The 12,893-nt window shown below is 45.3% G+C and overlaps 1 protein-coding gene across 4 annotated transcripts in view; it reads right to left on the bottom strand.

Annotated features, from left to right (window-relative positions):
- The window catches only part of FBXW8 (F-box and WD repeat domain containing 8), a 62,896-nt gene extending 56,037 nt beyond the window's left edge, over positions 1-6,859 (bottom strand). For 2 of the 4 annotated variants that reach the window (XM_073313060.1, XM_073313062.1), the window contains exons 1-2: positions 6,436-6,858; positions 2,266-2,370 (exon numbers count right to left, since the gene is read on the bottom strand). In XM_073313060.1, the coding sequence (XP_073169161.1) occupies positions 2,266-2,370; positions 6,436-6,804 (474 nt within the window). In that variant the 5' untranslated portion in view covers positions 6,805-6,858. Of the gene's footprint in view, positions 1-2,265; positions 2,371-6,435 lie in introns of all 4 variants that reach the window. The other 2 variants (XM_073313063.1, XM_073313059.1) reach the window with 2 other exon arrangements.
- Positions 6,860-12,893: the final 6,034 nt, after the last annotated feature.

Here is a 12,893-nt window from a genome sequence, read left to right as displayed (position 1 = left end):
CATAATAGTTCAGGAACCGATGACACCATTAATTTACATGATGCACATGACCTTATGGTGTCTAAAATAGCACACAGAGACCTTTGCCTTTCACAGCATTAATTCTAAGAAATCAAAGAGCAGCTGTGGGAAAGAAAGGAGGATGGGGGAGGAGAGGGAAATCAGGATAAAATTCAAGTTCTCCCAAGCAGTCTGTGGTGTGATTAAATCTCAAAGACACTCAGCAGTCAGGCTACTTTACTGTTAGTCAGTTACCAATTTGGCATAAAGAATTAAGCAAACAGGTTTTCTCCAAAGGCACTTGCATAGTTCATGATGCCATTTCCACTAACTGGCCCAATTTCACGAAACTCCCAAGGCACCTTAATAAAAACAAAAACAAAAAAACTTTCTACGAAACACTGTAAAGCAGCAGGGCATTCCATTTAACAGAAGAGGGTGGAGTTCTTTTCAAAACAACAATTACCAAGAGAAAAATGAAAATGGTATTTATTTTTATTGCTTTGCTTTTCAGCTGAACACTTAAAAGCAGCCAGTTCTGCACTAAAGCATTGGATGTTCATCTCATTCTGAAAGCCCTGAAAAATACCGGACCTTTGCTCAGCTGTCAGCCACTACATAACATCCACCGTCTTTTTCCAAGAATGTTTTGCACATCTCACATTTACCTTCTGTCTAGCTGCTAAAAAGCATAAAAATGGGCTTTGAATAAAAAATAAATAAATTTAAAAAAGGAAGATTCGCTAACAAGGTAGCCCTTTTGGTAGCTAACACTACCAAGTACTACTATGCTGCAAAGTAAATTGGTCACGGCTGCAGAAAAATTATTCCAGCCTACTTGCAATCCACTCTGAAATGCAGCCCAGTTCCATTTTTAATAGGATGGCTGACAGAAACAGGAGCAGATGTGAAAGCTTCACGGCCTCCTACAGAGCACATTAGTATAAAGTAATGCCTCAAACTTTTCTTGCAGAACGCTTGCAAGAGGAAATCTTTTTTCTTCTAATGGTACTTTTTTGTTGTTTTTAAGGGACATGGTCAAGTTAAAACTTTTAAACAATAGCTATCCTTACTTGCGTAACATCATAGATTATTCAAACTGAAAAAATGTTAAATGTCTAATTTAATCATTCATGCTAATCGATAACTATTTGTATTTAATTCAGCTAGCCAGTTTTGGTAGTTGTGTACTAATATAATGCTTCTTTATTGCTGTTGCAAACACTTCAGAGGATGTTTAAGTCCACCCCCAAAAGGCTGTTTTGATTGGATTTTGCGTGATTACATGACGTTGGGACAGAAATCCTAAACGCCGGGCCCAAAAACATCCCACAGTGTCCATACAATAGGCTGGGAGTGAATGCCCGAAACACCCGACCCTATTAACATTCCCCAAGATAACTGGCATTTGTTAAGTGGGTTCTGGTGATTCAGTGAAGCAGGTGGCTCATTATTCAATCTAGTTGGAAAGGAGGCAACAGTGGCTCCCTGGAGAGAGGATCAAGGGTGTGGACTGAACAGTCTTAGGGTGGAAACCCTAGGGGCAGCCAAGGTAACTTTATGTAGTATTATTCTTAATTTCTGGGTTAATAACCAAACCTCAGGAAGGAGATGAGTTTGAACTACTATATACATAGTATATGAGCTCTCTCTGAGAACAGACTGGTAACAGTACCTGTTTACAATCCCTCAAAGGAACAGGGTAAATTTGAAGGGGGGGAATAAATAAAAAAAAAAAAATCAAACAAATATCTTCACCCTAGGTTAGGTTACTAATTACTAAAAGTGACAGAATTGTTAAGATTCCATTTTATCCTGTTTGTTTACTTTCTATATATCAGCTTCAACAAGGAAATCAATTTTAAGTCAGTTTCATTTCCAGGTTCTCAGTGCTACATTGTTTGTGTTTCAAACACTGCAAGTGTTTATTTATTTATAAACAACTATACTGACTGGAAATGAAAATCCAAACAAACATTTCTTTTGGTCTTAAGTTTTCATGCTGTCCCTTTAGAGCTGTTATCAAACCTTTAACATTTCAGTTAACTACACTGAAGCAAACTATGAATCAAGTCCATTTAATACTGCTTTCAATTTTCAGCTTTTGGAGTATGTCTTAATATGTGAAGAATTATAAATTAAGTCTCTGGTGGAGGAAAATTTCATTTAGGGCTACTGCACATTGTAATAGCAGAAATGCATCACGGTGAGCACCAATGCTGATCTTACGTGGGATGAGACAAGCAAATCTTGGATAGTTCTTACCTGAGCACATCTGCCCAGCTCAGTCCTTCCCAGGTACTGAAAAATTTTTAATGCCAGTTCATAAGGCAGCTGGATATCAAAGAAAGGAACCTCATTTATTTCATTCTGAGAAGAAAAAGGGAAATAAACTGTTAGACTTTTTCTAATGCATGAATAAATTGCACATTGTTAGTGGCAAGGCAGTAATATCCTCATAGTAAAATCAAGGAGAGATCATATGTACTCTTGGTGTTGTAACTAAAATCAGACCGACCTTCTCTGCTCTTCCATCCTACAACCCTGCTATACCAGAATGTTGGGTAGTCACACCTGCATGAAGGTGCAGAGCTATTCTCATCCTATCAGTCAGATCAGGTAAGTCACATTAGCTCCATTTGGGAACATCTCTCTCAGGCAAGAGAGAAATAAGGGCTATCTAGATGATTCACTGGGAGTTTTTGGTCAGAAGAAAGGGTTATAAACAGTAACAAAACACAAATCTTAGTCTACCCGAGCAACGTTTCCTTTTTGTACTCATTTGATTATACTGGTTTCAGTGAGCAGGCCAATAGGACACATTTTCCTGGTCATTTGTTAATGCTCAGAAATTAGAGCTTTTCAGTCTTTTGTTTGCTTATAGTTGAATAATAAAAGCCATGAAATAACAGAGAGCTGACATTCATGTACACTCGTTTTAAAACAGAGGGGTCTTGAAGACAGGACATTTTAAGTTTCTAACAAAACAACCTTCAAAACTTCACTATCAAGTATAAAATGAATGCACTTTAAAAGCATATATCCTCTACACATTCATTCACTTAAGAGTTTTAACTACAGTGTGCAAAAAATGTAGTGTCCTAACATCTTCATTCACTTAATAGATCAAAATGAGATTATACTCTATGGCAGGGATTCTCAACCATTTTCTTTTTGAGCCCGACTCCCCACCCTCAACATGCTATAAAAACTCCATGGCCCAACCTGTACAACAACTGGTTTTCTGCATATAAAAGACAGGGCCGGCATTACGGGGTAGTAAGGTGGGCAATTGCTTAGGGTCCGACACCACTAAATTGCTCAACCTTCGGTTTCAGCCCTAGGTAGCGGGGCTTTGGCTTTCTGCCCTGGGCCCCAGTGAGTCTAATGCCAGCCCTGCCTGGCAGATCCTCTGAAGCCTGCTCGTGACCCCCCAAGGGGCTTCAGATCCCTGGTTGAGAACTGCTGCTCTATGGTTTTCTGCATGTCTGAAAGTATCCATTTCCTATCAGAAGAAATGTTAAAACAATAATTCTTTTAAATTTGAATAAATACCACAAATCAGATCTTGTTACCTAAAGAAAAAAAAGAGGATTTTTTATCAGTTATTTCCTGTATAAGCAAACAATAGAAATCCCTCTACATGCTGCAGCTACTGTATTATGAAGGCATAATTCTACACATAAGGTCGCACTGAGATTTGCGGCTAAAGCAAGATTAAATTGCCTTATTTCCAATCACAACTCTCAACTTCAGTCTTCATGCTTAACACACAAGCAGATCCTCACTGAAATTTCCAGATATGTTTCAAGTTGTTATAATGGCAGACTTCGCACATTCGTAGCATTCAAGAAAACCTACTCCTTCTGAAATTTTGATCTGATTTTTTTTTTGAGTTCCTATAATGCCTACATCTCAAACACTTCAAGATTCTCACACATCTTCATAACATCTCACACTTAAAATAACTACTGACATGTAACTAACAAAATACATCCCATTTATTCATCATCTCTGCCAAAGACAGGCATATTCTGATTCTTCAGCTATGTCTGCTCTACAGTACGGCTGCAGTGCACAGCTTGCCTCACCACCTCCACTTCATACTAGATCACCCCCATCCTTGCCAATTCCTCATTCAAGTCCGTGCCCTCTGCAGCCCTAACAAAGGAAATACAGAACAAAAAATAGCAAAATGGATAATGTTGGGATTAGTTAGAGTTGTGCTTCCCACCTCCCACCCCAATGAAGTCCAACTGAGTACAGCCAAAAAAATTTTAGATCTAAAGTGTGTATTTATGGTCACATTGTAACATCAGGGTCAGAGATCAGACAGGGACTTAATTACTGCAATGCAAGGGGGGTGGGGGGAAATTACCTTTACAGTGACAAATAGCACAACTGTTAGTTCCTAATATCTGATGCCAAGCAGAGTACATGTTCAACAGTACATATGGTCAAAATCCCCAAATAATCTGTCACTAGGAGAGAGCTCAACATAGCACATGAAACAAAACCCATAAAGGAACAATGTAATGTTAAATCAGCACTGGTCCGTCTAAAAATCTACTGGAATGAATCCAAAACTCTAATACTGCCATCCCCTCTGAGAGGGATTTGCACTCCTGTGTGCTAATGGAGCACTAATTCTGTAAATAGATTAATTTGTGCCTAGTTGTCAGAAGTACAATCTGCTCTTTTTTTATTTTTTTTAAATAAAAGAATAATTAGTCATAGCTAAGTTAGTAAGAAGCAAATGTTTTTTTCCCTAATTTCTCCCACACTGTAAATAAAATCTCTCATGCAGATAGAGCACAAGAAGGATTTATCAAAATAGCTTTTAACTTGTTCAGAGCTGTAATTAGGACTCCTTTCAAATTAACGGCTTCATTTATACAATTAATATTGGTTTCTTGGCGACCGGAAATCTTCTCCACTGAGATTCAGTTTAGCAAGATACTTAGTGCAGGCAAACTAATTAAGCATCCACTATCTTGAGTGAAAAGATTAGACTTTATTTAACAGAAAAAGGTTAAACTGCACCCTCATCATAACACTGAGGAGCAAACTTTTTGGTGTTAAAGAAAAGCTGCTATAAAGAGACCATGTATTCCGAAACCATGGTAAAATAGGTTTAGAGCAACTGAAAACTCAGGAGTTACAATCAAAAGTATTTACACACTGGTCTTCCTAATCCCACCAAAGAGAAATGGTTCAAGTACAATGCTTTTTCAAATGTTGTTATTAAAGGAGAGTAAATAACAGTAATTCCTCGAGGGTAGCCATATACAGTTTTGTTTTAGTAGCGATCCTAGTCATTGGTCAAGTGCTTCTAGGATTCAGAGGGGGAGAGAGAGAGCGCGTGGGTATCTCTGTTTTAAAGGAACAAGCAATTCCCAAGTGACTAGAATTTTAATCTGGGATATTAAATCAGCTGCACCAAAAGGTAATCTTTTATCCTTTTGAGTGGAGCGACGAGGGGTTCAGAAGAGAATATTTCTTGTTATTGTTCTTCCTTTTCCCCACCCCCTGACTATGGATCCAACATTATGGTGAGGGGGGTTATCATTTCAGGACCTAATTTAAAGCTTTGGGCCTTGATCTTATAAGTGCACTAATGCACAGTCCCACTGTCCCACTAAAGTCAACGGAACATCAAAAAAGATACAACAGTCCACTTGCACAGCTCCAACTACATGATAATGACTCAAGGTGATTTTTTTCATGTAAGTGTATCCTTACCACTTTCATGAAGTTGAACATATTTTAAAGGCAAAGATTAAATTTTTAAAATAAACTTTCATAGGCTATCAATAACAAAATTGCCAACAAGCAACACCAGACACAGCAAGTCCAGTCTGTTTATGGGGTCCTACGTAACCACAAATTTTTTTGACCGACATAAACTAACCCCCACACCAGCTACACCAAATCAATAAGGGGAAAAACAGAACTGTATAGTTCTACCTCCTGTGAATTATTAATTTCTGAAGATAGGTACAGAATTGAGCTATTGTGTACACAGGAAACAAAATTAAAATATATAGCAGGCCTTTTCTAAAGCCAGAGGGCAAAACTGAGGTGACTCAAACCAACAAGTTGCTTTTAAAGTAGTGTTATCACATGACCTTTTACGAAAGTTTCTGGCATAGAAAGAAAGACAAAATCCTCGTGTCTGCCCAGGAGCAGCCTGGCCCACACTCGGCCATGGGAGCGCCTGGAGCCGAGAGGACCTAGGTGGGGGAAGAAATGAGCGGGAAGGAGCCTGGGCAGCTCCGGCAGAAGCCAGCGCAGGGAGCGTGCCAGAGGCCCCGGCATCACACCCCGCACAGGGAGTCCCGGGCAGGACCCGGCGGGACCAGCCCGCGGTGAAACCCCAGGAGAGAAGCGGGGGGGGGAGCGAGGGGGCCGGCGGGGGGCCGGGGGGTCCCGTACCAGGTCCCGGATGAGCTGCCCCAGCAGGTCGTTGTCTCCGCCGTCCTCGGGCTCGGCGGCGGCGGCGGGCGGGCCGGGCGGCGGGGGGCCCGGGCGGGGGCGGCGGCGGCGGGCCCCCGGGCCCTTCCCGTCCAGCAGGCTCCGGGCCAGTGCGAAGTACCCGGCCTCCCGCCGCTCCTCGCCGCCGCCATCCCGCGGCGCGGCCGGCGGGACCCCCCCGCAGCTGCTCCAGCCGGAGACGGGCTCCCGGCAGCTCGGGCTCCCCCCGGGCTCGGCCGCCCGCCGCCGCTTCTTCCCCGGGAGGGCCCCGGCCAGCTCCGCCCGCCAGCGGCGGCGAAACAGCTCCAGCTCGGTCGGCCCCGCGGCCATCGCGGCCCCGCAGAGCCGCCGCGCAGCAGGGCCCACCCCGGCCCCGCTGCGGAGCACGCGGGATTCCAGGCCGGGCAGGAAACTGCGGCCGCTGCAACTCAGTTCCGCCGCACAAAGGTTCCGCTCACGGCAGCCAAGCCCCCGCCGGGAGGGCAGCGCCAGGGGCTCGTCCCGAGAGGCGCTGAGCGGCCGCTGGTGCCGGCAGGAGCTCGGCTCCGCTCGGGATTTGCCCCCGGGGCCGCCAGCGAACCTGACAGCGCGTTTGTGTGACCCCTGAAGCCCACTTACAAACGCCAGGCCATGCACCAGCCCCTGCCAGGCAAATCGCCCCCCGCGGCTGGCATCAGGCTATCGGCTGCGTCCAACCGCTGCCCGCAATGTGCACGGCGCGTTTCTTGTCCTACATTCTGTAAGAGCCGCCTGCCGGGTGTCCTTCCTGAGTTGTTATGGCCCTGATCCTGCAGACTCTTAGACACCTGTGTGGCTTTGCTCAGGGGAGTACACTCACCCTCCCCTGGGCAAAGTCATACGTGATGAGGTGCTTGCAGGATCTGTACATTGGGAGCCTTAGGCCCTCATCCTGCAATTTGACCCACCACATGTGGGCCTGGGACACCCCAAGGATACCAACTTGCAAGAATCAGGACTCTACATTGCAAGCTCTTTGGGGGCAGGGACTGCATTTATTATCTCTCTATAGTGCCCACCACCACCAGGCCTTGACCCTGATTCCAGGCCAGGCTACTGTGCTAAAAACAATACAAATATAAATAAATAATTGCTTGTAATAGGGTGACTACTGTCCCTTATCTTAAGAGACAACCCTTATTCAGTTCCTTATCTCCCCCATCCTGTATCAAGTTAACACAAGAGGCTCTTTGTCCCATATTTCAGCAATAACCAGGCAAAGGGTCATACACTATATTCCAATAAGCCAACTAGAATACTGATTTTTACAAGAGGAGCCAGTGCTGACAGCAGAGTACCAGGATGATGTGTCAGTCTGTAGCTGTGGGGTCTTTCAGGATGCTACATGCCCAAATAGCCGTGATGGCAAAGAACACCCAGTTCCAAATGCAACTGGCCAAAACATTGCTCTTCATCCTATTGGACACAGATGAGGCCATGGTGATGGATGCATTCATGATTTCCAGCCTTGATTATTACAACTCATTATCTCTAGGAATGAAGCCACACATCCTGAAAAAGCTCCAAATGGTACAAACAGCAGCCTGCATGTTTAGCAACACAGGATGCGGTGAGCACATTACCTCAGTGTTCTGCCCTCTGAATTAGTTCCCCACTGAATATAGAGTGCAGCTCAAACTCTCTGTCCTCATATTCAGAGCACTGCATGGGATTGGCTCCAACTACCTGAGAAACACCTCTCCCTCAATGACCATGGTGACATCCTAAGACAGCTGCGTCCCACCAGAACAATAAAACCATCGCCCAGCCGGGGCAGACTCCTCAATGCAGGAGAGAGGACATTCAGATACAGCCTATCTGCTGCCAGAGATAACAGTGACCACCAGTCTCACCACTTTCAGAACTAAATGTAAACCTGGTTTCTTCATCTTAGCTTTTCTGCACTTTCTCCTCCCTCGCACACAGGAGCCCAAGCACAACACCCGTTCTTACACATGTGAACATAAAACTGTAAACAAATATAGATAGAGATTGTTACTCATTCTATTTTGACATACATGGGAAGCATTGATATACTTCAGTGATGGGGGCTATATAAGTACCTAAATAGAATATTAGTGTGCTGAATTGCACTTGGAACCCCATGCAAGAGTTGAAACTGTGGTGTAATGTGCTCCTTGTGGCCATTCCTGCTAAGCAGCGGGCCTCAGATTTCTTCCAAATGATCTCCAGGGGTAGCCTGCACATTGCCATAATGGGGACAAATTCTCTGCTGGTGTAAATGGGTACTGCTGCATTGACTTAATTGGAATTTTCCCCCATTTGCATCAGCAGCGATTTTGAGGAGCGGTCTTCAGTGCATAGAGTACAGTCTAGTAATCTAATCAGGAGTTCACAAAGGTATGGATAACTGCTGAGGGCAACATCAAGGAGAAATGGTTTCAGCTGTTGTCCCTAGCTCATTAAAAAGACCATCTCTGGCCACTGAGCAGAACTCAGGCTCCAGAAACAATGGAGGATCCAGGAATATCCCTCAACTTCAAACTTGATTGACAAGGGATGGGCAAACCCTTTCAGTCACAGGGGCAGAAACCAACTATGTCATACACTGTAGATGCTTTTCCCAATCACCTCTCTCTTCCCTGGGTGAAGTGTCAGCTAGTTTCCTCTCATCCACTTCCTGTCATGGCCAGGCAACCGGGAAAGACAGTGCATCGTCTGGGTTTGATTAAAATAGACATAGAGATGCTGTCATCTGCACACTGATGGGACCACAGTTGTGTATGTTTTGTACTCCAGGAAACATTTTCTTGAGCAGGGTCCTAATTAATTCTCTTTTGAAGGAAAACTGATATTAACTATCTCAACCAGCATCAGATTCGGTACCTCCCTGCTTCATTTTACTAGCCATGAGAGGCGTGGTTCCAGCTTGCAAGAAGATGCCTGCTACAACACTACGTCCAGAACTCCTCTTACTCCACCTCAGCCAAGGAAGATGTGGTCTTGGGAGCAGTGCAGAGCCACCGTGACTCTTCACAAAGGCCCTCGCCCTGCACAGATTCACCGAGATCCTTGAGCTCTTCTTGTGCATTCTAAATCGCCTGCAGGTTTTTGGAGGAGACAGTTTTTCACCCTGTGCTTTAGAGTGGGTCCTCCAGGAAGTGTAGAGATGCCACAATTCCTTGGATGCTCTTCATGCAGTCTTGGAGTTTCTTGTGACAAACTTTCTGCTGGGAGCAGAAACAAAGAAGCCCAGGAAAGGGCAGTCCTAGGCTGCAGCCAGAGAATAATAGGAAGTTTCATTACTTGACTTCTGTACATAGTTTCCAGTCTTAATAAAGGGTTTATTTTTAAACTGATCAGCTGGTCAGAAAGACACCACACAAGCCACAGAGTGATCAATGAGTTCCCTGACTCTAAAATAGATTTTCCTTTTGCAGGCCACGATATGGACCTATAATCAGGAAATGTCTCCCACACCACCCAGTTGAGGATGGGTGGAAATATCAGAGAATCCCACTGGACTTCAACTCTGCACTGTGAACCCTGGGAACTTCCCAGCTCCAACCTGAATGCATCTTCAACTGAGTTTTTTGGAAGGAAAAAATGCTCTGTGTGTGTGATTAATAATCCATACTTCATTTGCTTTTTAAAGACTACATTCTTCAGTTGCAGACTGAAAACTAGCACTGAAATATGGCCCAGGCACTTACCAGCTTCAGGACCTGCAGCTGTGAGGACTAGTGTAAATCTGGCCATTGCCTGTGTCCTCTGAAACCAGGTGAAAAGAAAATAAAAAAACAACAAAAAATCCTTGGTAAATCTGACTCTGGATCCATTTCAAATTACAGCCTAGGTGCACTTTCCTTTCACTTTTAAAGCAAAATAATCTTTTTTTTTAATTTAGCAAAATTATAATATTTGTTGAAATTGATAAAATAATGGATCTGCACTGGGGACTAATTGTTGGCAAAGTTGTGCGTTAAAAGGGAGTATAGATGGGGTGGTACCAACATTCTCTCCCTCTGTGGAGTGGGAGACTCCAATATTCCCTTCATTTGTTTGCCACTGGTGGCTTCCTTCTGCTCTATTGACAGCTTAAGCAATTACTCGCTGCTTTTTTCTCGGCAGTAGGCTCCTTTCTATGCTTTTTACAAAACCCAATTAAAAGAGAATGAACAACCCCCGAAGAATCCCTTTGGATCCTAAGCTGTCATTTTGAGGGGCTCCTCTGACTCAGAAACCCCACAAGCAATTGAACTTACCCTGGTGGCCCCCATGTTCAGGCTGAGAGCTACTATGGCAAGGTACAGCCTACAAAAAATGTCTTGTCTTTACAAACCCAGGCAAATGGAGTGTTTCCACAGAGACAGCCTCTGGGATTATAAAGGTGCCACTGTAACAGGAGGATGCTCTTACTAGAGAATAGAAATTTTTGTTACTGAGAAGTGGGAGATTTTCATAGAATCATAGACTATCAGGGTTGGAAGGGACCTCAGGAGATCATCTAGTCCAACACCCTGCTCCAAGCAGGACCAATCCCCAATTTTTGCCCCAGATCCCTAAATGGCCCCCTCAAGGATTGAACTCACAACCCTGGGTTTAGCAGCAGGCCAATGCCCAAACCACTGAGCTATCCCTCCCCCATCCTTTCGGTTAAGGATGAGCCTGAATTATTCTCTTGCACCTGAAAGAGACCAGCGCACCAATTCACCCCGGCCTAATCCCACTGAAATCAGCAGCTTTGCTCTTTCAAAAGTCCCCGAGAAAGGCTAGAGCTATAGAAAGGGGCTTTCCTCAAAACAGGGCAAGGCGGCTAGCCCCCTTCCAATTCACGTCCACTCAGACACCCCATTGCAAACGGGCAGGTGTAGGGGAAATTGTTCCCTTTGGGGTAATGTAAAGGAAAGCCCCCCCCCCCCCGGTATTTTATTCCTACTCACAATGCAGCAGATCCCTTTCGAGAGGAGATGTCTCCGAAGAAGGCGTGTGGGAGAGGGCTGCATTTTACAGCGGGATCAAAACCAGCAAAAAAGTTACACCTCCCAGTCGAGTGTATCCAGTGGGGGAAAGAGTTTCCACTTACTCACCTGTTTTAAGGCTGCCCAAGAATAAGCAGAGACTTGCTCGGTCCTGTAAGGCGCTGGCCATCCCGTGAGAGCTTGTTTTCTGGGGCAGATCGGATTAGGATAACGGTGAACCCAGGGGGGTAAGACTTTGAGTAATACCCAAAGTACGAGCTATGGTAGGAGCAGGCCACCCATTTCCCCAAGAGAACAACAAAACCCCAGTAATTATTTCTAGGCCCCCTTGATGGGCCCGATCCTGCACCCAGGACAGCGGAAGTTTTCTCGTGGATCGAGCCCAGCCTCTGCTCACCGCTCTGTGTTGAAAGAAGTGACTTGTTCACAGTGTCACAAGCCACTGGGACTTGGTCCGAGAGGGTTTACCTGGGCTGCTACAGGGTCGGGTTTCTCTCTTCTTTAAACGGCTCCCGGATCCCCAGCTCCTGTCCCGAGAGACACCCCCCCCCCCCAAGCTTCATAATCAAGGATAACAACGTTCGTGGCTGATTTTCACGTTTCTTTTTTAAACTAGAGCTCGGATGCCCTTAAGATCCCCTCTCGCCCAGAGCAGTAATTTCTGGGGAAGCTATTTAGGGTTTTTGTTTGTTTGCTGGTCGCTTTAGCGGATCCTCAAGGAGAAGCAGAAAAGAGGAAACGCTTCGCTTTCTCCTTCGTTTAAACTCACCTGCTTGCTGCTTAAAGCAGGGGGATGGTCACCCCGCTCGCAATATTCCACCCGCGTCTTGGTTTCCGCCGCGGATTCCGAGTCTAACGGGCATACGCGGGACCCCCGCATCTCCTTATCCGCGCCGTATAATACTGGACTTTGCGCTTCTCCTTCCCATCCCAGCCAGGATAGAGACGGAGCCCGGCACGGAGCTAAACAATATACCGCCCAACGCGACATTTCAGGGGAGCCGCGGGGATTTCAAGGGAGAACCTATTATTTAAGCACAAAATCAGCGCTTGGAGGGGGAGGGAAATCAGAGGGTGCAAAATCTGAAATAAAGATCAGGTCACAGGAAGGGTCTTTTAAAATCTCCGACCCTCCATAAAATGGGTATAAAATATCCCCAAGCGGGGGGGGGGATAAAATACCCCTCGCCCTAGCCGGAGGGGGGGGGGAAGGAATAGAACACCCCAAGCCAGAGGGTATAAAATATCCCCAGCGCGGGGGGGGGGGAGGAATAAAACACCCCAAACCAGGGGGGGTTATAAAATATCCCCTAGCCGAAGGGGAGGTGGGGTAATAAAACATCCCCAAGCCAGGGGGTATAAAATATCCCCAAGGGGGGTTATCAAATATCCCCTACCCGGGGCGGGAATAAAACACCCCAAGCCAGGGGGGTTATAAAATATCCCCTAGCCGGGGGG

This window comes from Lepidochelys kempii, chromosome 15 (assembly GCF_965140265.1).
Source record: "Lepidochelys kempii isolate rLepKem1 chromosome 15, rLepKem1.hap2, whole genome shotgun sequence".
Lineage (NCBI taxonomy): Eukaryota > Metazoa > Chordata > Testudines > Cheloniidae > Lepidochelys > Lepidochelys kempii.
Note: the sequence above shows the minus strand (reverse complement) of the source record. Positions and strands in the feature narration are given on the sequence as shown.